At 37.3% G+C, this 26,784-nt stretch overlaps 1 protein-coding gene across 3 annotated transcripts in view; it reads right to left on the reverse strand.

Annotated features, from left to right (window-relative positions):
* Positions 1-1,497: 1,497 nt before the first annotated feature.
* The window catches only part of PRKG2 (protein kinase cGMP-dependent 2), a 113,741-nt gene continuing 88,454 nt past the window's right edge, over positions 1,498-26,784 (reverse strand). For all 3 annotated transcript variants that reach the window (XM_073891181.1, XM_025887537.2, XM_073891182.1), the window contains 5 exons: positions 14,347-14,510; positions 10,945-11,067; positions 9,945-10,007; positions 5,582-5,648; positions 1,498-3,456 (listed from right to left, as the gene is read on the reverse strand). In XM_073891181.1, the coding sequence (XP_073747282.1) occupies positions 3,361-3,456; positions 5,582-5,648; positions 9,945-10,007; positions 10,945-11,067; positions 14,347-14,510 (513 nt within the window). In that variant the 3' untranslated portion in view covers positions 1,498-3,360. The remainder of the gene's footprint in view (positions 3,457-5,581; positions 5,649-9,944; positions 10,008-10,944; positions 11,068-14,346; positions 14,511-26,784) is intronic.

Genomic DNA, 26,784 nt, shown 5'->3' on the forward strand with positions numbered 1-26,784 from the left:
CATGTGTAGGCACTCTGGTCAGATGTCCTAGTCTTTGAGTGGTCTCAGCCTGGGCTCCAAAAAATGGGGGACAAGGCCGTAGGTGATTCTAACCCCCAGCCACTGAGTCAGCTGGGGCTGTGAGTCTTTCCACATGATGCCCCAGATGTTGTGGAATAGAGACAAGTCATCTTCACCATAAGTCTGAAATCCTGACCCACAGAATCTATGATAATGGTTGTTCTAAGCAACTGAGTTGCAGGGTAATTTGTTATATAGTCCTAGGAACTGGGATGAAGCCATGAAAAACCATAACAGCAAAATTGTGAAGGAAATGCATATTCGAAGCCAGTGTTTAGCTTTGAGGGCAATCAACAGTGAGTATGTTTATAATTACTTTAGAATCATGTGTGAATGAGATAATGGATGTAAATACTCCTAGCACAATGCCTATAGCAATAAAGAACAAGGGTTTATTATCATGCCAAAAGAAATATATGTATGTATTTATTTCCAAATGGTTATTGTCAATGACCTACAAATAATAATACTCTGGCCCAATGCTCCAAAGGTTTACATGTACATCTCCAAGTTACAGATGGGTAAAGATGGGGTTTGTTGTTCACACACATCTGGGCAGAGCTAGAATTCAAACCCAGGTCTCTTTAACTCCAAATCTCTCACTTTTTTTTTTTTTTTACATTCCTCTCCCTCCAGACATTTTCATATTTAGAGAAAAGATTAAGAAACTACGATTATGAAAAGTTGGCCCCACAGAGAAGAGGCTCAAGAATGAAAACTTAACTTTGCACTTGGAAAAATGAGAACAGGAATGATTTGATGATTAGGAATATGATGGGTTTCTATACTGGGGGATTAGGAATATGACGGGTTCTGTATTTTTGAAGAATATATTTACATATATAACCTTAGCTCATAAAAAATTAGAATTTAGAAAAGTAGGTGAGCTCTTAATAAAGTGCTTCATTTTGGTGAGGATTAACTCTTCATCTTACATAGTAAAGTTTGACCCACCATCTTCACTTCATGATTTAAAAGAAAAAGATGAATACTGGATTTAATTGGAGTAACTGTACATACAGATACCAATGATACACAGGTTCAGGGCTAAATGGTTATTAGGTCCCCTTTAATTCTAATAGAGACAGTAACAGTAGCTCCCTCCCATGCAGCATTATTTCACAGATGTCAGCAAAGGACTCTTTAGGTATCCTTCTTAATCCCTGAACCAGGTCTCTAAAGTAGGTACTTACTACTCTACTATGTCTTCTTCTACAGATGAGAAAGCTAGTACTTTACTCAAACAAGTGAACTCAGTTTCCCAAGGTCACCCAGCTAGGAAAGAGCGGAGTTGGGATTATATGATGGTTCAATCCCTCATTTCTTCATCTTTATAAAGTACTCTAAAGGAAACAAAATAAAATCACACGTGGAGATGACATACTGATATGGCCAATCACAGGCAAAATAAAACTGCAGTACTCTAAGTTGGTTTTTATTTGTATATATGTAAGTCTTTTTTGAATTACAACTATTGTTTTCCTTTGAGAATATCATTGCTATTATAACTGTATAGTTCTAATATCCATCCAATGCATAAATTTTCTACATTTATAGGTGGGTAATTTAAAAATATATACATGGAAAAACATACAATGCTTACAAACCAAATGCAAATAAAAATCTTTAAAAATCTTAGAAATTCATTAAGCAGGTTATGTTGATCCTATTAAAAATGGTTTGTCTATGTACAATACATAATCTTTAAAAATACTACTCCAAGAAACAAAAATTCTTTGGTTCAGCAAAAAGATTCTCTAAATGTGGAAATTCAATTTGTTAAGGATGCACCCTCTTGGGTTGGGCCTCACTTAACTGGTTTGACTCTTCAGGAAACATATAGCTGACTCTTTCTGAATGCTGAAAATATGGGTGGAGAGTGGGTAGAGGTTGCTTTTCCCATAGAACATTAGCATGTGAAAATATAACCAGAAGCTTGAATAATGCAGGAACTTAGATGTTATTTTTACTCTGCCAGATCAAAAAGATACAGAAAAAGTCTGCTTCCCATCCATTTGGTGGGATCGTGGTTGATGCATGACAACATTCTCTAGTAAAGTTCTTCGGCGCTGGTATCCAGTGCCATTGAAACTAGTCTATTCATCATCTGGAAGATTGTGAGGAGGAGACAGGAGGGCACATTCTGGATGTCCCTTTTACTTAAGTCCCATCACTTCCTCAGCGGCTTGTCTACCTTACAAATCTAAAATTATAAACACATCCATGACTCAAATCTCTTTAAAAAGAGTTATTGATGCAATAGTGATTACAGGGCATCAACATGAGCCAAGGAGATATTCATTAAAAATTAACTGTGGTTATTCTATACTCTTGATTCATTAATGGCAACAAACACAAAACTGGCCAAAATATCTCAGTTGTAAAGAGTCAGCAACCTTACCTATTAGAAATTATTCTCTTCTATATTTAATCAGAAGGAAACACCTTACAATTTTGTGCCTGCGTGTTTTCTACTTTGTGAAAATATTTAGTATATAAGATAAAACCCTACCAGAGGCCCAACTACTTGACCACTCATTATAACTACCTTTAACAAGGCTTTCGAAAAGTCTCTGAGGTATCACAGCTCGTCACAGGAGAACAAAAATATTTTTTCCTTTATTTTTTCAAAGTTCCCCAATGGAATATAATTACTGGCTGGGTGAATTAACTCATTTATGCTAGGAAGTGGTACCATTGACTAATACTTAAACTTGCCTTTCCCCAGACTAGTATCAGATGCATGTTAATATGTTTCTAGGTTAAATCAGGTGAAAATCAAGAGCTTCTATCCACTACAAAGATTTCTGCAAACCACGGGTTTGAGATGCTATAATGCTTACATGGAATTGTTGAGAGTAGGGGAAGTCTTCCAGAGTTCACCCGTGTTCTTCCTTCCATTTGCATGACTTAGTTGCTCAAAGGCAAGACACTTTTTAAAATTTACTAGGACTCAAAGGAGACAAGTATGATTGGGATGGAGCAATAGATTGCAGAGAAAATTATGCCCCCTCAACAAAAATTATTCTGACTATGGAGAGGGGAAGAGAATTGCTTCTAACATTTGAGAAGAGCAAAGAATAGAATACATGAATAATTCAGAGCATCTAAATGAGACATTATAACTCAGAACCACCTTCATATTCGCATTGTCCACCCAGCTCATGGGCAGGGAGTTCTCTTCTTTAATGGTCTCCCCAAAGACATTATAATACTCCAGAGAGAGAAATGATCACTCTTGGATCATTGGTCCTTATAGTCCTCTTCCAGGTGTAGAGGCAATAATCATCTTTTCTTCTGTCAAAAGTCTTTATCCCAGCCTGACAGCTCATCTGGAGGCACTCCTTTTTCAGGGGGATACTTGTCGAAGTAGCTGTGGTCTGTGGGTCCACTGAGCTAATAGAGGAGGAATTAAACCAAAGGTGAGGATAATGCTGACTAAGCATGTTATATACGGGTAATGCTTTTTATATCTGAACACTGCTTTTATACTGCAACCACTGGTAAGTTACATGTAAGGGGACAAGATGACCAACTATCATTTTTGAGTCACACTCTCAGCCTCTGAGATCTCCCCTTTAGTCCAAATGGATCCAGTCACTGCATTACATTCAAAAGAAGCTACCTGGCTTGAGGAAGTATGTCCAAAAGAAAAGGTGACAGAAATGGTATCTATTTTTTTTTTCAGATTGAAAAACATTTTAAAAGTAAACATTTTTTTTTTAAAATCAAAATAGTTGGTTAAGCATCTGCCTTCAGCTCAGGTCATGATCCCTGGGTCCTGGGATGGAGCCATGCATCAGGCTCCCTGCTCAGCGGGGAGTCTGCTTCTCCCTCTCCTTGCTCCTGTGTGCTTGCTCTCAATCTCTCTCTCTCTCAAATAAATAAATAAAATCTTTGATAAAAGTCAAAATTTGCCACTTTTAAGTCCTTTTTCCACTTTATAAAAATTTCTCACCAACCTTGAATTTCTATATGGTTAATTGACCCGTATAAAGTTTCCAGAATGCCAAACAAAGGGCCAGTTCAAAATATTATTGTCCTTGTTGAAAGAGTGAAATGATTCTGGAATTAAACTATTTTACAAAGCAGGTGGTTTTCAATTCTTTGCTTTCAAACAAATTTTAAAAGTACCTGATTGAATTCTCCGCTGATAGATCAGTAAAAATACTACTTATGATAAATCATAATGTGTTTTTTGGGAAAGTGGGGAGATCACTCAGAAGGCATTCAAAGTGACATTGCTATTATAAAACCCTCCACTCCCAGTTACGTATTTATGTGAACACAATTCTCAGCACTTAAGAGCCATATAATTTTAAAAATGAATAGAATTGATGTGGAGCCTGATCCCATTTTTTTTTTAATAAGTAACATTTCTCCCCCGGTACATAAGTAATTTCTCCTCAAGAAATATTTGTTAAATACTTGCTTTAAAAGTTTGCAACATATTTCTGTTGTTTGATACTCCATGTTATAAAAATGTAATTACAACTGAATCCAGAAGAAATATGTGTGTTGTCACAGAAATTCCTGTTTGTCACAGGAATTTTAAAATTTAGAAAACTATAGTTGAAAGCCATTTAAAGAATAATCAAATACTAGCAGGCATAAAAATATTTTTACATAAGATGAAACTTTTTAGGGAAAATGGGATGGAAATATAAAAATATAAATTCAGAGAGGAAAAGGAATTATGTAATATTGCTGTCTATGGATTTTAAATGACTAACGGGCATCCAATCTCACCGGTATTTAGATTACATTACATATATTTAAAGGAGTAATGTTTTACTTTAAAATGTCAATATTTACAACATACTGGAAATCACATCCTCCACAATTTAAACAAGATGTCAATCTAAAAATGGTTTTAAAATTCCTTTAAGGAGAACACAGCATGAAGTGTAGAGGGTGTTGACTGAGGTCATTCCTGAGTCATTCTCCGCGCCCCCACCCTTCCCCACCCTCAGTTAGCAGATGTTCTGTTTAATCCCGAGCTATGATGTCCATCCAACCAGCCACAGGTGGTGACTGAGCACCCCAAAGGTGGCTAGTCCAAATTGAGACTGCTGTAAAATCCATTTGGGATTTCAAAAACAGTATGGAAAAATAAATGTGACATCTCATTAATATTTTATGTTGACTGCATATCAAAATGACAATTTTTTGATATATTGTAATAATTAAAATTAATTTCACCTGTTTCATTTTACCTGTGGCTAACTAGAAAATTTTAAATCATAGTATTATTCATATTTTACTTCTAGAGCCCTCTGTTAGCCTGACCAACATTGATTACCTGGGGACTTAGATTTATATGTAATTGGTTCCTGAGAACTGAGCTGATCTCCATCAAACAAGAAATACTATTTAGTCCCTATAATCACAATTGCTATGACATTTTCACTTAATTTTTAAAAAGTATTAAAAAAATCTAAAATGTGGTATACACCCCTATTCTGTTTATGAAAACAAAAACTAGAAAAAAATTAAGAAAGTAATATAGCAGATACTATACCTCTCTCTGTAAAGGTGATGGAAGGTTCCGTGCTTTCAGTCCCTCCCAATTAAAACCATTTAACCACCTGAGAAGTAGAAACAGTACAGAAGAATATTACTTGCCCGATAAACTATCAGCCGTCGAGTTATCTGTCAGTCCGTTTTGTTGCCCTCGCCCTGCCTGCTACAGTGCAGCTGCAAGTGTGGCGGGTGGGGGAATGCATAACCATACTGGTTGTCTGGTCTCACCTTAAATCCATGCCCACTAACCTCAAGGGGGTAGTTCATGCCGCCCAGCAATTGGTCTAGATTTCCCTGTTGTCCCACTCACTGTCACTCTCCCTTAGACCCATAATTCATACTTTGTCCTCTCTCCTCAAACTTCCAGAAACCACCCCCATCCTCACTCCCCGAATGATGACCTGACTTACTATTTCACTGAGAAAACTGAGCTGTCACAATCTTCCACCAGTCTATTTGCCTGCCTGTTCACATCTGTGGATCCCTTTTCTCGTGCACCATGAGTTCACTGCCTTTGCTTCTAGGGAAGGTCAGCTCAGCTCCTGCACTGTGTACTTGATCCTGTGCACTCCTCTATTCAAAGGCATGCTCCTGTCATTCCCCTCTCTATTGAATCTTCAATGCCCACCTGCTAGATCATCCCCATCAGTTTGGAGACATTTTATTTCTTCCAACCACAAAACACCCTCCCTTGACCTGAGCTCCCACCCAGCTTTCACTTTGTTTCTCTCCTCCCATAGGAGGAAAACTCATTGGAAGTTATCCAATCACTCTACTTACCCATTTTCTCCTGACCACACTACAATCAGCACCCACCCCCTCCACTCCTGTGAATCTCAATTCTCAGTTTTTGTATTATTTCACCTAGGAGAATTTACCACCATTCATTACTCACACTTCCTGAAATACTTTTTTCACTGGCTTCCAGGACATGTTATCCTACTTTCTTGGGTGCTTTCCCTCGTTTCCCACAGCTATTTCCATAGGACTCTGGTGTGCTCCAGGGTATCTGAAAACTGGCTAGAGGCGAGACCATGCAGGTCTCGTAGAACACAGGATTTTATGCTTAATGGGAAGCCATTAGAAAGTTCTAAGGAAATAATGGAATCTAAGCACCCTTCCAAAAGATAATTCTGGCTGCTATGTGGAGCATGACCACAGGGGGCTATAAGGAGGCAGGGTGGTGGTAGAGGTGTGAGGCTGAGGGCTGGGGAATTTGGGTGGCTGTCACACTCCTGTCTGTCACCCACGCCAAAAATGATGCTCTTCCATCTTTTCTAATCTCTTCTCACTGCGGGAGTTGGTTTTCATTCAGTCCTTGACTGGATCCCCCATTCCAAGTCTAAGCTTAGCAAGAATAAAAATACTATAAACAGAGGGAAGGCTCTAGTACATTCCATTTCAGGTGCCATTCTTAACCCAAGGGGCCATTTTAGTATAAGCTGCTGAGACACTAATCAAAGAGTGAAAGTCAGACAGCAACCCTAACTGTAAGGCTTCCCCTGTCCTTGCTACAAAACCACAGAGTCCTCTCCTTGATCCACCCATCAGCTTCTTGGCATAGACTGAGCTTCATTTTTAGGGATTTCTAGGTGCACAGTCATGTGGATTCTTTTCTTTTGCCACCAAATACTGCCACAATTTCTTTTAACATATTTTACAGTGCTCTCTACCCAGAAGCTACTCCATAAATATTAATAAAAATCATTACTGTTACCCTACTGAATCAAAGAGCCTATACATTTCTTGCTGAGTACTTGCTACAATTTGACTTACGGCAATATTTACTTAACATGAGTGGCCATTCACTTAACACTTGGCCTTTTGACACTAACCACATTTTAAGTAACACAAGTGCCAGCATGCATTCATGTGTAAAAAATATTCACCAAAGAAATATTAGCAGCAATGGCACATAAACTGCTTCTTCATTTTTAGAAGACTGGTAGAAGCTATTCTGGAGAGTAATTTTAGCAGCTAGAAATATTACAGGTAACATTAAGGCACTTGAAACAAATTATTCCTCTATCTAGCAGGAAAGATTTAATTGCACCCTACAAATATATTATCCCTCTTTTCAGATAGGTGTTGGGAGACATGATCGATGCCTAGTTCATACGTTAGCTCAGAAACAGGGGAGGGAGGAGCTCTGATCATGTTTAGTTAAGATGATTTAACTCAGAATGGACAAACATAACAATATGCCATGTTAAATTGTATTGTTTTTAAATACAAAGTTAAAATGAATGGTTCATTTTATTTTAGAGAAGAGTGAGAAAATCTGATGGCAAATTTCAGAAAGATTTTCTTTTTAATTCCAAGAGTATACACAGTAGAGAAACTATAAGCCTTGAAGACTTACGGAAGGTTTTAGAGCATTCCTACTTAAAGGCAGGTTCTTAACCACCCCCCCCCCCCGCCCAGCTTTATATTTTAAGAAACACTAGGAAAATCAGATGAAATAATGTCTTTGAGCTCTCTGAGCTCACTGAAACGCACTGTGTAAATTTGGTCCATCTTATTACTGAACTCTTCCCCATGCACTGCACTCCAAATCTACCCTTACGTGGCCAAGAACATCCCGCCTGTTAAGAAGAGTGGGCAAATTAATCCCTACAGGGAAGGAAATTCAAAATTCTTCATTACCATGCTGAGGTGAGAAAATCCTTTAGCTTCAGTTTGCATACGCACCCAATCACAATTTGACAGCTACATTTAAATGAGCCTCAGGTAAATAAGAAAGAAAAGATAAAACCAGAGCCTGTTAACCCAACCATCCGGGAGCAAAACGTGAAGACGCTTCCTTAATGAGCAAAAGGAGGAAAATACATTGGAGGAATGACTTTAATTGATGGGATACTTGTTTGCTCAATATGAATAGTGTGTTTATGTGTCATTTTATAATGAGAAAAGAAATTGTAATAACTGCATGGAGAAAGAAAGATAAATTGGAATCTAAGACAAATAATGAGCTTTACACTGAAGGCAATCCAAAGGATGACAAAGAATAATAAAAATACTATAGGCATTTTCATGTCTATAAAATGCACAGCTGAGTCTGTCTCTTTCATCCTCCCTCCCTCCGAACACACCCTTAAGGCAAAGCCCAATATGAATTTACAATGTTGAATACATGGCTTTATTTCAAGTGAGTTCATGAATAGATAGAACAGGGTTGGCAGCCTGCGGATTTTTTTTTTTTTTTTTTTGAAGCTGCACCACTACTGTTAGGCAAAATGAATAGTGTTTCTATTCAGAAGCTTTTCTCCCTTTATTTCCACACTGTGTTCTGTGCCTCTAATTCTTCAGGAAAAAATATCCAGATAGGAATGAAATACTGAAAGGTGTTTTCGTTTCTGAACATAAACACTTCAGTGTGTTCACAGGTTGTCAATGATGAAATTCTCCAATTTAGTTTTTCTGTTATCAATAGTACTATCAGTTGGTGATATTTTTTGTATATTGTGAACAAAATTAAAACATTTTGAGGATTGCAGGATTTAGCCAGGCATCAGTTGTTTTAAAAATCTGAAAGGCTTGAACTCTACATATATAAATCAAATCAAAGAGGATGATTCATGGAAGTTATCACTGGTTCTGAAGGCCAGCTTCAGAAATCCACAGAAGTGCAAAGATGCATGTTAGATTATTGTATAAGGCTGAAACAGTGTTTGAGGTTTTGTGGAAATCAATGTACTTTATCCCAAATGTAAAATACAATACTAGGCTCAAAATTTGGAGAGCTAGTCACAGGAAAATTGTATTTAAAATAAATATATATTATTAACTAAAACTGAAATATAATACTATTTAACAGTTGATTTCTCTTTAATGTTGACAACAGTGACTATATTGTACTTTAATCACAAATCAAAGGTCAAAATTAGAACTTAATTTCTCTATAGAATCCAAGTTGATATTCTTAAAAAATAATAAGGGGCTCCTGGGTGGCTCAGTGGGTTAAGCGTCCAACCCTTGATCTCAGCTCAGGTCTTGATCTTGGAGTCATGAGTTTAAGCCCTGCATTGAGCTCCACACCCAGTGTGGAACCTACTTAAAAAATAAACATAAAAATAAAAATAGCAGTGTATAAAAAGCTAAGTTGCTATAACTTAAAGACGTGATTTTGTCACTTGTTTTAGAATTTCATCCATTCTTGATGTGAACTTTCAGCATTAGAGAAATCACCTTGAGACTGATTATTTTAACTGCACCTAGTAAAACACAAATTAAAAATAAAACACCAAAAAGGAAAAATTGAGCATCTGTAAAGGGGCTCTTGTGACCTACAACAAAAGCTTCAAGATTACATTTTTCTATAAATTTCTATTATTTTTCTGGGCCAAGCAATAGCTATGTACCTGTGTTTCTTAATGTCATTGATTCCATTCTTCAGATTTCCAAGTCTTTCTGTTGGATTTTGCCTAAAATAAAAATTTATTGAAAGGCAATTTATAATAATTATGCTTTGGTGAATTTTAAATGAAAATTTAACATTTTTTCTTTATGTATGTATTCATTTATTCAACAATATTCATAGGCCAAGCAGCTGAGTACAGGGAAATGAAAAACACATGCCCCTCTCCAGTATACACACACACACACACACACACACACACACACACACACACACACACACACACCCCGGTGCTTTAAATGAGCTATGAATAAGGATGTTATCTTACCAACTTTGCTGACAAAAACAGGGAAATCTTTAGAGAATCATTTACATCTGAGCTGGAATCTTAGAAACATGCAGAGATTTCTGTTGGCAACCCACAACTAGGTTTCATGTTCTAAATTTACTAAATGCTAATGCTTTAAAAAACAGTTCAAATGTGCAAAAAAAAAAAAAAAAAGAAAACAGTGACAAAGTAAAGTTTAAACACAAACTCCAGAAGTCTTCTGTTCTCCAATATATTATTTTTAAGGGTAAATAGAAATTAGGAACAATTTAAAATAAGGCCAGAGAGGTACTGTTTTTTAAAATGAAGACTGACAGAGGGCAAGGAGTGACACTTTGTCACCACCACTGGTTTTCTCTCAAAATAACGAGGTTGTTAATTAATTACTCTCTTATTAAGCTAATGTTCTTTTGCCCTAATACAGATAAAGATGATTCCCAAAGATAAGCTGATTGATAACTACAGATCTCTTTTAAACTGTAAGTAGGTACTGTGATTCTGTAAAATGAAGTAAACTCAAACTCCTAGTGAAGAAATGATTTTCTTTAAATATAATTTAGTTACACAGAAAAGTACAAAAAGTAAGTGCATACCTAATTTTAAATTGTGTGGACACAGAAATGAGAAGACTTCACACATTCCCCAAGAAGTAGGGGTTTTTAATTTTCATTCTCACCTGCAAAGCCTCCGAATCAAATCCTCAGGTCGTCTTGTGATCTTTCTGGGAAAATCCATTTTTTCAATTCCTTTGAGAATCAAATTGTAGGTCATCATTTGGTCAATCCCGGAAAAGGGAGGGCTGGAGAAAAGCCAAAATAGGACACTAGGACCAATGTGTCAGACACATTTACCACTGACTTTCTTACGTTTTCTTCCCTCCCTCCTTCCTTTCTCATTAGTCATTGTATTAAAAAATCTGGATATATGCTAGAAAATAATTTCATTGATTTCATATCACTTAACAAATGACACACATACACATACAGATGATTTGTCAGTTGGCGATAATCACTAAAAAGAAAAATCAAGGAGGGGACAGAGTGACAGAGAGAGGTGTGATCTTCTTAAACCTGGTAGATGGGAAAAGCCTCTTTCATAAGTTGACAATTGAGCAGTGGTATCAATGAAGAGAAGGTGGGAATGAGCCTCACTATTATCTGTAAGCAAAAGATTCAGAGAGAGCAGGTACAAAGGCCATACGTCCGGAGTGGCATGGGTTGCTCTGGAAACAATGAGGAGGGGTGGGTTGCTGGGGGAATGAGTAAGGAAGCAGGAGAGGGGTGGAAGTGATGAGGGCCATATCATGTGAAGCTAGTGGATGATGCTAACGGCCTAGGAATGTACTCTGAGTCAGATGGCGGAGTTTACAGCAGAGTAAACTTTTTAAGAAAAAGTGTGTCAAAAATGACCTTTGACAGTGCTAGCAGTGGGGGAAGGAAGGCCTGGTGGCCTGAACTATGATGGTAGAAGTGAAGGTGGTGAGATGTGGTTGGATTCTGGATCTATTTAGATGGTAAAGCCAATAGGATTTGCCAATGTTGTGAATGTGGTGTGTAGGAGAAAGAAGGGATTCAGGAATGATGCCAAAGTGTTTTGACTTATGGAATGGAGCTATTGCTTACTAAGAGAAGAAAGGCTAGAGTGGGGGCCGAAAGTGGGGGTCCAGAGCATGTTATGAAATGTCCAAATGGAGTTAGGTTTTAAATGTCCAAATAGAGATGCTATGCAGGCAGCTGAATTTGTGAGTCTGGCATTCAGGAAAGAGAGCTGGAGGTGTGATTGTGGGGTGTCATCAGACAGGATTTCTGGCCATGGACTTGATATCAGCTAAGGAGTGAGTAGATAGAAAAGAGACCAAGGACTAAAGTGGCCCAATGTGGAGAGGTCAGGAGGATAAGAAGGATTCATCAATGAAGACGGAGATGGAGCCATCAGTATGGGAAAATAAATGAGAGAAAGGGAGGACCTAGAAGGCATGTGAAGAGAGTACTTCAAGGGAAGCACTGCTAAGGTGAGTAAGAAAGCTTTGGGAATTGACCACTGAATTTGGATAACGTTCTAACTCACATGCTTTGCTATTAAAAATACTTTATTCTGTTGTGTCATTTAATTTGAAGATGACTTTCATGAACTACTCTGCTATATCTTGGCCATGCTTGAGACCTTTTGCTAGTGAGTTCCCACTCTCAGGAATAAACATGAAATAAAGTTGGTGCAACAATCTATGTCTTGCTTGTAAAGAAAATAAGATATGAAAAAATAAAAAAAGAAAATGAGGTATGAAACAAAAAGCATTGCTCTATTTTCAATACTTTTGTATTTACAGTTATGTTGTGTTTGTTGTGTTGTGCTGTGTTTTGGTTGTTTTTCTCATTTTCATTTACCCCCTGACTCTCTAGAGTTCAGGGCATTTAAAATTAACTTTTCTCATGCCCTACCCTGAAAACCTTTATAAGAACAATTTCTCAAGTTCTCGACAGTTCAAAGCCACTTTAACAACTCCAGGTTATTGGGGATCTCCTTTCCTTATTCCCTCACTTTATTTCCTTATTCCTTGTAGAAGCTTATTCCAGCTGATAAAGACTGAGTTCTATATTCCCTAGCTACCACATGATCCATAATGTATTTCTTAGAAATGCAGCTGACAAATTTTGCAGGGATGAGGAACACATTCTTGAAACAGAACTCCTTGTGTCCCAAGACAGTAAACATCTTTCTCTCTGAAGGACGGTCTGGAGAATTTTCTATTCTAACCATCAAAATCTTAAGCAATGACTATTTGAAAATGAATACAGATAATATAAAATAATCTTTCATATCTGTTTGCTCAATGCACATGGACAAAGAAGTTGAATATATAGCCACAGGTAATCAAACGTTAGAAATTTGCAGTATAAAAGTTCCAGGTCTTATGAAACTCTTTTTAAGTATGTGTTGAGACTTGAATCCCCATCAAAGGGCTCATTCCAGCATTTCATATGCCATTCCATAAGCAAATCTGCTCTGAAAATAAGACTAAGAATATTTGCTTATAAAGGTCTGTAAGGATGATCAAAACAGTTGATGAGAAACAGAGGGAGAAAACTGAACTCTATCCTGTGGGGATGTCCATGCATTACATTGAAAATGCATATGTATAAGGCATAGGTGTATAATGGAAAGTGTGTCATATTTAGGGTTAGAAGATCTGCGATCAAATCCCTGACCTTACGCAGGTAGCAGGTAGCTCTCTGTTCTGGCTGTCTAATCCATAACATTTAAGTCATAAAATAAAAAAATTCCTTCTTTAACTCCCACACAAATTCATAAAAACTAAACTAGAGAATACACATGTAAGAGCTTTGTAAACTGTAAAGTGCTTTACAATGTGAGGTAATAGTACATAGAGCCTATGTATGTATGTGTATATGCATGTGTAGGTGTAAATGCATGTGCACTTATGTGTATGCATGCACGCATGATGAATATTTGGGATCCTGGATTCATTAATATAGCCCTTTAATCCCTCCAGGGGCGACAATTCAATTTAAACTGCTAAACCTCCTGCTGTGTCTGGTCTCTGTTCATTAGCACCTCTACAAGACGGCTGACAAGAAGATTAAAATTTAAATCCAGCAATGTTCCTTTCTCTTAGGTTTTCTGGTTAATGATTTATTGGGAAGATAGAAGAATGCAGCTAAATTTAGTTTCACTGTTTAATGGATTTAATTGGAACATGAATACAATTTTCTCCATTACAAAAAATATATGTGAGAGGAAATAATAACAGCCCACAGCCTCAATTCTTCTCCTTATTCTTACAACGGAATTACCAAAACCTTCACACAGTTAACCTGTTATCTATAATAACAGGCCTTGCCATTTTAGGTAAACCAAAGCAATTCTGTACTTCTTTCCTGTACCTTCTGGAATGTTTTCTCCATGTTATAAACCAGCAAGCAAGCTATATGTAAAATATACAAAGGGGAAAAGTCATCACACTTAATTGAAAACATTTCTAAAAATTAAACTCTTAAATTATATATTTTTTATCATTAGTAAATTATTTTCATACTTCTGTGAACTTGAAGGTACTTACTTGCCGGTTAGGAGCTCATACACTAGAATTCCCAGAGACCAAAAATCCACACTGAAGTCATGTCCTTTGTTGAGAATGACTTCAGGAGCTACATACTCTGGAGTTCCGCAGAATGTCCATGTTTTCTGTCCAGATCCTATTTTCTTAGCAAATCCAAAGTCAACCTGGAAAACAATGTCAAAGACATTTTCAGAGACCATAAAACTCATGTTCTTCTTTACGTCTCCCTCTAACTTCTCCTATCTTCTGTCTATACCTCCACCCTTCCTTTTTCACACACACACACACACACACACACACACACACACACACACACACCACTGACCCTCTCATTTATTCTTTTGCAGGACCAGGTATAAATCTAGTTACAATGGAGAAAGTTCCATGCACACACCTCTATGCCCATGACACCTAGAAGATGAGAGGAATGGCTAGCGTAAACCATTACAACAAATGTAAAGCTCAGAGCAAGCAGACAAATAATTTTCTAATCAATAGTGGCATTCATTGGGAAGAGGAGAGAAAGGGGGACTGATCGACCCTGGTGCACCTTAAGCTCCATCATAAAAAGAAAAGTAATAGCCAAAATTGAGAGTTTGGGAAAGGGACCATTGTTGAGAAAAAGAGAGTCTTAAAATTCTGATCCATCTTTAAAAACCATGATGTACAATGTCTGCATCCTTTACATTCTGACATTCCATAGAAAAAGCCAGGATCACCTCTTCTCAACTTTGGCCAGACTATGGACACTTTGAATCCTTCTCCCGCAGTTCAGCTGTGAATAGCACCTGAATGACCTTATTTGTCCTGAAAAGACACAATCAGCACCACCATCGGCCAGGCTCTGTGCTAGGCTTACAGATACAGAGCTGCCTAGGAGAAACTCAGAGTGTTGGGAATACTTACACATATGCGATTAATATTATTTCATGTGATACATCATAGAGTAGAAGATTATGCATAGGGCCAAAAAACACATACTTCTGGAACATTAGGGAAAAGACCACTGGGGAAGATGTCATTAGGAGGTTGATATCTGAGCTTGGCCCTGAACGAGGATCAGGAACTCTCCTCGGGGAATAAGCTGGTGCTACCCTCATCTGTCTTTTCAGAATAGGCCCCTCCACTTCTCTGAGACTCTATTCAGTGAACCAACTCTGTGCACAGAATAGAGACTGGCGAGAAGGCTGGAGCAACAGGAAGACTCACTCACTGAATGGGGGCAGTGTACATGACTGACATCCTGCCCTGCAAAACAAACAGTTGGTTTCTGTCCACAGGCGTTATTTAGCATGTACTTTTCATCTCCAATACATACAGGTATTATTTAAATAAAACCGCCCTTTACCTCCCTGAAGTAAACAAACGCACAAATTATACCTGAGCCTCAAGGTTCACATTTTAAGAGTTTCATTATGCACATGGGCTATCACAATAACATGGCAATGATATTGGGTAAAAGAATAAATAAATAAGGTTAACATATCAAAATAGGCCCTCACCTGAAAGAGTATGTCAATGAACTATAAAATGCAGCCCTCATTTATTTATTCGAATACTAATATTTAAAGTCTTTGTTTTATCTTAAATAAATCTCTTAGAAATTTAGCTTTCCACTAATGCTTTTTAGTACTTATCATGCAACAGCAAGGATTTCCTTATTAGAAAAAGGGAATTTAAGCAGCCTAATTTGAAGTGGGATTTTACTGTTTTCTTTTATCTATACAAAATGACTCATAAAGATTTTATCTAAGGGATGGCTGGGGATACTACGAAATTAAAATTTGTAACCACCTGAGATTAGCTTATATACTTATTCCTCAGAGGAAGAACCAATATGAAAATCCTAGCTAATTTTATAAAGACTGAAATTTAAGAGACAAGAAAGCAATGCTTATAATTGCATTTGTGTGTGTGCACATATGGAAATATTATATTTTGTTGTTTTATAATAGCCTTTCAACACATTTTTTTTCATTGCATTTAAGTTTTCCTTTTAAAACTGATTGGGTGTTCATTAGATGCTTAGGAGAGTTTTTCTAGCTCTGAAAATGGTGAATTTTAATTTGAATAGCTGGTTTTGCTTTTGTAGTATTTAAATATTGACCCACACAGATGGCTATAATTATACTAAGATTTTAAGATTTATGAGAACTTACCACTTTTCTTTAGTCTAATCTTCAACTTTAGTCTAATCCATTTGGTCAGAGGAAATTGACACTCAGACTTACCCAAAGTCACATGCCTAATCAAGAAAGCCCCAGATCTTCTGATGTCAAGTTCTGTGTATTTTCTATAACCATTCACATCACCTCTGCCTTATACCACTGTGGATTCCACCACAAAGCTTCAGCCTCTTTTTTTTTTTTTAAAGATTTTATTTATTTATTTGACAGAGAGAGACTCAGCGAGAGAGGGAACACAAGCAGGGGGAGTGGGAGAGGGAGAAGCACACTTCCTGCCGAGCAGGAAGCCCGATGTGGGGCTCGATCCCAGGACCCTGGGATCATGACCTGAGCCGAAGGCAGACGCTTAACGACTGAGCCACCCAGGTGCCCCAAGCTTCAGCCTTTTTAACACTATCTCTTCGAGGTCACAGAAATGTAAGTTCCTTCCTTCACTCACTGAATAGCTATTGAATACCAGTATGTACCAAGCACCAGTCCTCTCAGAGATAGCATTCAAGAGAAAGAGAACTAGCATAAAAATAGAAGATCATATATAATAATGCCAGAGAGTGACATACGCTTGCAGAAACACATGGCAGAGTGGGGTACGGCAATCAATAGGAATTTTATTTTCAATAGGGTGACCAGGAAAGGGCTCTCTGAGGAGGTAGCATTTGAGCAGATTTCAGCAGGAATCTGACTGAAATAAGAAAAAAGGATCCATAAAAATCTGAGCAAGAGTGATTCTGACAGAGAAGGAGAAGCGTGAAGGCCCTAGCCTTTGGGAACGTGCGTGGTAAGTTCAAGGCTCGGCAAGAAGGCCAGTGTGGCTGGGCCACTGTGTGTGAGGGGAAGAGAGACAGGAAGCGAAGGCAGATTAGGTACTGGTCTGGTAAACCCCAGAGAGAACTTGTTTTTTTTTTTTTTTTTTTTTTTTTTGTCTAAGAGGCCACTGGAGGATTAAGAGAAGGTTATACATGTCCTGAATAATGTTTTAAAGGATCATTCTAGAAGGCAAGAAAATATTCCCACACTTTTAAAAAAAAAAAATTCTACTCACAAAACTGAGCTTTCAGGAAGAATATCCAGAGAAGTTACACACAGGTTTTCTCTTGTCTCTATTAAATTTCCATTATGAAAAGCAGCTTACATGATGTTGAGAGTTTAAAAACATCAAGTCTCCAAAGATTTTAATGAACTAGAAGGTTTTTAAGATGCTTCTAAATCTGCAGTGGTGATTGCATCATTCAGAAATAGAAAAATTAGCATTGTGGCTTGCTGGAGCCTGTGTCCAGTTAGTATTAGCTTTTTCCCAGAAGTTTCTCTCTGGGTCAGTAAATTTGTCAGCTATTGGTTCTCTTGGTCACATAAAAAAAAATGGATACAAAATGACCAGTCTAATTAAGCCAAGTGAGTCATGGGGACATAACATTCCAAAAAAATATTTATGTGGAATTTTCAGAGCACCTACTTTGCCCAAGTCTAGACAAGGGTACAGTGGAATCTGTTTATCCTGTCTGCAACAACCAAAGATGATTTCATGTCCTTGTGATACTAACGTCCATCCACTAAAACGGGCAACAGTGGATGGCTTCCACTGGATGGGAGTGAGGGAGGCTAAGGTATGCATCTTTCATGGCAACAACCCATTCTTTATTCACCCAAATACTTAGTGCATTTACTCGGAAGTGGGCAAGTTGAAGGGGAGCTCTGCATGCAAGAGCACAAACTGAAAAAACTTTTTGGACACTCATCTCCTATGCCACCACCTCTCTGAAGCCTTCCTTGGATTTATAGAACCAATTCCTTTCTCCTCTGAGGTGTTTAACACTGTTTATATTCCACAGTTACGTCCCTTGGGGCAGCATTCTCTAGTTGTGTGTGATTAAATCTAGCTCCTTGAGGAGAAGCATTATATCCTATTCATTTTGTAACCCCTACAGCATTTGCAACACAGCAGATGTTCAACACCTGTTTGGTGAAAAAAATTCTGAATGAAGAGATAACTGTTAACATCAGTTTTGATAAGATATGTAAATGCACATGTATATGTATGATCTTCACAACAGCTTGGGGAGCAAGCAACTGTTATCCCGATGTTAAAGAGGAGAAAATTAAAGTCTAGTATGGTTGTGGATTCGGGAGGTGAGACTTGAACCAGGTTCCAAAGGGAACCTTCCCATTATATATAAATCGATGAGGAAGTAGAAGATTTTTAAGAGAAAAGAAGCAACATATATTCAGCACATTGGTGGGAAAAGCTAAGCTAATAAGTACAGCTAATAATGGTCTAGCAGAAAGAATATAGTGGGAGCTGATAATTACTTTTATTTGTCAAGTTAGAAAAAAACCTGAAACATAAACTAATGTGACCCATATGCAGGTTATAAAGCACGAGCATAAAAGCACGCCCCATAGCTACTGCCGGGTTAACGGAGCAGAGCCAATGCAGAGCCCTGTGTGCTCCTTCCCTGGCGTCCTACTGCACACTGCCAAGAGTCACCACTCCCCTGACTTTGGTGTTCGTTGGGTACTCGCATTCCTTTCTAATTTTACCACATATTTCAGATCGTTAAGTAAAATAAGTTCTCGTTTTTAAAAACTTCAGATAAATCTTACATCTATTCTTGGGCAAACTGCCTATTTTTGTTTAAAATTATCTTTGTGAATTTAATTGATATCAGGGTACATTTATTTTCACTGCTGTTTCATACACCACTGAATTAACATGAAATGATTTTTTCTGTCCATTATGCTGTTGATGGGCATTTGCCTAATATCTAATTGTATGCTATCACAAAAATGCTTCTATTAATATCATTTTCCATATTACCTAGCAGAGGTTTATGTAAGATGGTAGAATTACAAGATCAAAGATGCAGTGTCTTCAATTTTACTACACATTGTCAAATTACTTTCATTAGGGATCAGACTGCACAACCCACCTCCTCCCCCAGCAGTAATGCACAGAGTTCCGGTTGCTCTACATCCTTACTATCCTTTAGTGATAACAACTTTTATTTTTGCCGTTTGTAAGTATTAAATCACTGCGGTTTTAATTTACATTCCCCCCACATTAGTAATTAATGTGAAGGATAGCATTATAATTTGGATATCTGAGAGAATTTCCTCCCACCCTCTTCTTGTTTGCTTTCAGAAATGTCTCTTGGCTAATTCTTGGCTCTTGGTTAGTCTATATAAACTTTAGAATCGGTTTGCCAAACTTCATGAAAAGCTTTGCTGGAATTCCACTGAAGTGTATCTAATCTGTATATGATTTTGGAGATTTCATATCTTTGTGATGTTGAGTCTTGCTATTTTGAAACGTCTACATCTTTCTGATTTAGGGTTATGCTACAGTGACTGTTGAACAAACATATCTAAGAAAGTATAAAAGCTTAAACTCTACATTAATTTATTTCTCTTCTCATAATGAATTTTCTTGAGCAGTAGGGGGATCTCTAAGCAGTGGGTCAGGGACACAGGCTCCTTCCATTTTCTTTTTTTAAAGATTTATTTGAGAGATTGAGAGAGAGAGAGAGAGAGAGAGAAAGAGAGCGTGCATGATCAGGGGGAGGGGCAGAGGGAGAAGGAGAACTAGAGATGAATCCCAAGCAGAGTCCCTGCTGAGCACAGAGCTCGACATGAGGCTCAATCCCAGGAGCCTGAGATCATAACCTGAGCTGAGATCATGACCTGGGCCGAAATCAAGAGCCAGACACTCACCCGACTGAGTGACCCAGGCACCCCTGCCGGGCTCCTTCCACTTTATGGCTCTGCCAACTTTAAACCTCAGTATTTATAAGCCCCAAGTCATAAAGACTGGGTGGAGATCATCTGCAGAGGTCGCTATCACCCAGGCCTGATCGTGGTACACAAGCATGTCAGCTCACACTTCACTAGCTAGAACTGCACCACTGGGCCACAGTCAGCCACAAGGAAGAATGGGGTATGTTGTCTAGCTCTGTGCCCAGAAGAAAGAGAATGAGCCTATTAATCTACATGTTTTTAATGTCTTTCTATAAATTCGTCTACGTTTCTCAATAAAACTCTTACATTTTTTTAGATTTATTCCTAGATACATATTTTTATTTCTATTATGTAAACATATATATATCTGTATGCTTTTTAAAAGGGTATTTGTATTCCTATTTATCAACTACGTTTCTGATATTTAAAAATACACTGAGTTCTTATATTATTAATCTTATATCCAGCAATCATACTAAACTCTTCACTTAATTTTAATAATTTGTTGTTATATTTTGGATTCCTACATAATCATATCACATAGGAAAATAGGTTTTGTTGTTTATGTCTCCATCTTTCTTCTAATTTTATTTATATCTTCCTGCATTGGGTTAGAACCTCCAACAAAATATAGAAGTGCTTATTTCACTGACTTTTAAAAGTATACTTCTAATGTTTCATCGTGTTGTACAGTGTTTGCTCCAAATCCTTGTTAGGTATCTTTCATTGGGTTAATAAAATTTATTTCTATTCCTGGTTTGCTAAGATTTTATCACAACTGAATGTAGAAACATATCAAAATTTTCTTTGCATCCACTGAGGTGATTAAAGAATTGTTTTTCTTTCTTAATCTATTAAAATGGTGATTTGGTTTAATAGAATTTTTAATGTTAAACTATGCTTGAATTCCTGAGATAGATCCAATTTTGTTATGATGTCTTGTTACAATTTATAGTCAGTTCGCTAATATTTTACTTATGATTTTTACACTAAATTTATGAGCTGGATGGGACATTAATTGGCCTTCCCTAGGAGTTTCCTTCGGAGAATCAAGTTTACAGTAGCCTCACAGACTAAGATGGATATTATCTCTTACTGCTTTCTGAAGAAATTCACATCTGATTAGTATTATAAGTCCTTGAAGTGAATTCTCTGGATGTTCAGCTATAGACTATGTCTGTACAAGATTCCTATGTCAAAGCTCTAATCCCCAATATAATGATATTTGGAGGTGGGGTCTTTGGGAGGCAATTAGGCCACAAAGGTGACATCCTCATGAATGAGATTAGTGTCCTTATGTAAAGAGACACAGGAAAGATGATCTGTCTGCCAGAGGACAGTGTGAGAAGACAGCCATCTGCAAACCAGAAAGAGCCCTCACTGGAACCTAAAGATATATATGATGTCACATATATATACTCACATGTATAGTATATACATAAATAAATAGATATTTCACAGATAGTAGTAAAGTTGCCCAAATACTTTCTAATCCACATAAATCTCTACTTTAACTGAAATGATGTTCCTTCATAATAGTATTTATCTGTACCTCTTCTCTGTTTTCTTTTGAACAACATTTCCAGTTTGTTACTTTTATTAGTCTTTTCAAAACATCAACCTTTGGCTCTGTATTCCTTTTATTTCATCATATTTTATTAATTAATATTCTTAACTTCCCCCCCATCTTTTCTTTGGTTTTATTGTTTCTCCCATTTCCATCTTCTTAAGTTAAATGCTTAGCTCCTTAATTTTTAGCCTTTTTAAAAATTTTTTAAAAAAACTTTTTATTTATTTATTCATGAGAGACAGAGAGAGAGAGAGAGAGAGAGAGGCAGAGGGAGAAGCAGGCTCCCACGGAGCAGGGAGCCTGATGCGGGACTCGATCCCAGGACCCTGGGATCATGACCTGAGCCGAAGGCAGACGCTTAACCATCTGAGCCACCCAGGTGCCCTTTCTTATTTCCTAGTTGAAACATTTAAAACTATAAATGTTACTCTATCATTTTAGTTGCAACCACATGTGTTCATATGTAGTGTCTGTTCTGCAGTTCAGTTTTATAATATGAAAATTTCTTCTTCATTGATTGATTTATTTTGAAATATCCTTAAAATTCCAGTGAGATGAGTTATGATTTTTGTTAGTGGTTTCTTCCTGTTTTTTTTTCTTTCAAATTTTGTTTTTAACTTCTAACTTAAATACACTGACATCAGTGAACAAAACCTTTATGCTCCTATTTTGGGAGCGAGGAGGAAGCTGCCCCTCTGACCTTTCATTCATTCTTATATGCTAAGCAAATTTCTAAGTCTGGCAGTAAACACAATATAGCATGGTTTCTGCCCTCATGGGGCTATTAGCAAAGAAGGGAAGATAGGTCATGAAGAAGCAGGCAATAATATCAACATTTAATATGTTCTACATTGTATTTTCTTACATAATGCTCACTATAGGATTAAAAGTTCCTCTATTACCACATGAGAGGTATTACTCCCATGAGTTAATAGAACAACCATATAGAATATTTACTGATGAGTGATGAGTTAATAGCATGACCATATAGAATGTGTATTAATTTATTGGATTATTACCAAGTTTTCTGCTGAGCAAACCCAAGAAGGGAAACTACTACATTAATTCTGCTTGGGTTGAGAACAAGGTGGATTTTTCTTTAAACTCTTTAAGTATTGTCCTACACTTTATTATTATCCTTGATTCATTCATGATAACCAAAAGAAACACTCTTAACCATTATTTCCTACATCAGCTTTTCTCAGCCTTGAAAGTGGAGAAAGATTCAGGAAATTATTGGATGGGCGGGTGAGAGATGGCAATGTGATGTTCTTTTGGTAATCTGCTAATCCTTGATCTCCTCTCAGTGTGTTTACTGATAGAGACACCTTGGACCAGCCAGGATTCATTGGGAAACAAATCTGGCTGGCCATCTCAATTGTGAATTGGGAAGGAATTGTAGAATGAAGTCTTCACCCCACACTACAAACTCATCCTCTGTAATTATCATAGAAAGGCACATCTCTACAGCTTCTAGAGAGACACTTCCAAAACCCAGACCTTTCTCTTACATGGGTCTTTTTCCCCATGGTTTCACTGGTCATGCTTTGCTGGTAAAACAAAACAAAACAAAAAACAAATAAACAAACAAAAAAACACTGTTCCTTTCTTTCTGTCCTTAGATATCTGATCCCTCACAGATATTGCCAAGAAATGATGTAGGAAGATGAAAAACACCATTTAATCAAAATTGGTGAATGAGGCCAAGTTCAGCCCTACATGAAGTCTTTCACCCTTGAAGACTTGACATCTGAGGCTGGACAGCCCAGTGTCCATCACCCAGATGTGCATTCTTGCTGTGCTGTCACCAGGCACCTCCACCACCCCCATCCTTACTACAGTCCCCTCAGGAACTCTCAGGGGAACAGCTTGGCCGGGCCGCCAGCCGGCAACCCAATTCCTATTTCTCATATTTGCTGAAACTTGCTTATGGCCCTAATGGATGATCACATGTCGTTAATTTGTATTCTTCAACTCTTGGGAACAATATTCTATAAGCCCATTAGATCACGTTTATTAATTGTCTTGTGCACATCTTCTAAAGCTTTAGTGCTATTTGGTCCGAATGTTCCATCAATTTCTGAGAGAGGTGTATTAAAATTTCCTACAGTGGTTCATTTCTCCTTATTAGTTCTTTCAAATTCTGCTTATTTTTGAAGCATTTTAGCAGGTAAATGAAAGATCAGGATTTTTATATCATGTTGGCAGAATGAAAGGATAACACTTTGTATCTCTAGCAACACCCCTTCTCTGATAATTAAACCAGCATTTCAATTTGTTGACTATTTCCTAGACATATTTTTTCTGTCCTTTTTCACTTCCACCTTTCTGCAGCCTCGTGCTTTAGGTATGTCTCTTGTAAACATCGTATAGCTGGTTTTTATTTTCTAAATAAAATAAACATTTGACAATCTTTGGTTTCGATCTGGAGAGCTGTCTACGCATGTTAGATTTGTTTCTGTTCTCGGTGCGTTTGCTTTCTCTTGGATTGTTTCCTAGGTTTTCTGTTTCTCTCTTGCTGCCTCCTTTGAAGATGACTGACATTTTCTCCTACTTTAATTCCAATTATACCAACTCCCAGTTTTCATGTCGCTGCTGTTCAGTTATTTAGCGTTTTCTCATTTTCAGTACTAGATAGCAGAATGAGAAGGATCCCTGTACACCATCACTTGAAGAGATTTAACATGTTTACCATCTTTCTAAGGTTGCATCTCAGAGGATCATTTTTCAACTCCCTTAAGCACATCCTTTGTATGAAGGTGGTAAACACCCTTCATCCTTGTTTGAAAATGCCTTTGTTTTGCCCTTTTGAAAGATAGTTTCCCTGGGTTTACAATTCAAGCTTATTAGTTATTTTCTGTCAGAATTTTAAAAATACTCCTCCACTACCTTCTGGATTCTCTTGTTGCTATTGTGATGCCAACTGAAAGCCTAAGTTTTACTCCTTTATACGTAAACTGTCTTTTCTCTTTGACAGTTTTTAATACTTTGTTTTTGTTGTCCCCTCCCACAATAAATCTCACAGTAAATTAGGGCTGGCCCTATGTGACCAACATAGTGGATACAGTGGAAGCACTGAGATGCGACTCTGAGCGTAGGTCTTAAAAGGCATTGTAGCTTTCCCTTGGATGACTCATTCTGAGGGAAGCCAGCTGCCATGCCATGAAAACAGTCAACCTCTAAAGAGGCCCATCATGCCCCCAAATAACAGCCAGCATCAACTTCCCAGCTATACGAGTAAGTGACTTTGGATTCGGATGTCCTGGTCAAGCCCTAGACAAGCTTCCAAGTGACTAAAGCCCCAGCCAACATCTGACTGAAAATTCATGAGAGACCTCAAGTCAGAACCACCCAGCTGAACCACTCCCCAAATTCTGACCCACAGAAATGGTGAGAGATCATAAATGGTTCTTGTTGTTCTAAGCCAATACATTTTGGAGTGATTTGTTACCCAAAGATAGGAGCCACAACAAATACAATTTGTCCCAGATGGGATTTGTTTGGGTTCCTTTATCTGATGATTGTTGTTTCTTGTAATTCCCAAAAAATTCTCAGCCAGTATTCTTTAAATACTGCTTTTCCCTCATTTTCTATATTATTTTTATCCTGGACTCTGAATTATAGTTTTAAGAACTTCTCACTCTGTTCTCTTATTTTTCACCTTTTTTTTGGTGTCTCTATGCTACATTCTGTGTAAATTACTTAAATTTATCTTTTGGTGAACTGATTTTCTCTTTATTTGTCAATCATCTGACATTGAACCTATTACATTTTTCAAATTGATGTGTAATTTACACACAATAGTGTGCATAGACTTTTGGCATACATTTGAGTTTTGATGCAGATTATACATGTAACCACAACTACCATATAGTCAAGATACAGACACGCTCATTCGATCAGAAAGTTCCCTCATGCCCCTTTCCAGTCGAATGCCTCTCCCAGGAGCAGCCATTGTATTCATTTCTACCATGGATTCTAGAATGTCAATAAATGTAATCATACAGAATATACTCTTGTATCTGGCTTCCTTTGCTCAACATAGTTTTTAGAATTCACTCACATTGTTGCTTATTGTAATTCATTCCTTTCTACTGCTGAGCAGCATTCCATTGCTGAACATACTGCCCCCATGTTTATACATTTAGTTGCTGACGGATATTTGGGCTGTTTCTGATTTGGGGACTTTTAGAAATAAAGCTGTGATGAACAAGATTTTGGAAGACATGATTTTAGTTTTCCTAAATAAATACTAAGGAGTGAAGTTTCTACCTGGAAGTTGAATTTTTTTGTTTTAGATTAGGTGTATGTTTGACTCAATATAAAACAGACCGACTATTCTTCAGTTTTCTTTCTCCACTAGTAATTTAGGAGAAAGTCCTCACCTACACTTGGTATTGTCAGTCTTTTAAATTGTAGTCATTTTAGTGGCTATGAAATGGTTCCTCTTTGTGGTTTTAATCTGCATTTCCTTGATAATGACTTATTAATGGCTTATTAATCATTCCTATGTCTTCTTTTGTAAAGTGATTTTTCAAGATCTTTGACCATTTTTTTTAAATGGGTTGTCTTTTTATTATTGAGCTGTAGGAGTTATTTGTATATTTCCCAATACAATCAAGTCCTTTGTCATATAAATATGTACTGCAAATATTTTCTCCCAGTCTATGACATGACAATTCATTCCCTAATGTATTTTAATTATCAGAAGTTTTTAATTTTGATGAAGTCTAATTATTATGGACTGCATGTTTCTGTCTCCCCAAAATTTGTATGTCGAAACTCTAATCCCCAGTGTGATGGAATATGGAGGTAGAGCCTTTAGGAGGTAACCAAGCCATGAGGTCAAGCCCTCATGATGCGATTAGAACCCTTATAAGAAGAGAGCTCCCCCCAAACTCTGTGTGTGTGTGTGTGTGTGTGTGTATGTGTGTGTGTCTTTCTCTCTCA

The sequence above is a fragment of the Callorhinus ursinus genome, unplaced genomic scaffold, assembly GCF_003265705.2.
Source record: "Callorhinus ursinus isolate GAN/ISIS: 27379988/994484 unplaced genomic scaffold, GSC_fseal_2.0 scaffold4, whole genome shotgun sequence".
NCBI lineage: Eukaryota > Metazoa > Chordata > Mammalia > Carnivora > Otariidae > Callorhinus > Callorhinus ursinus.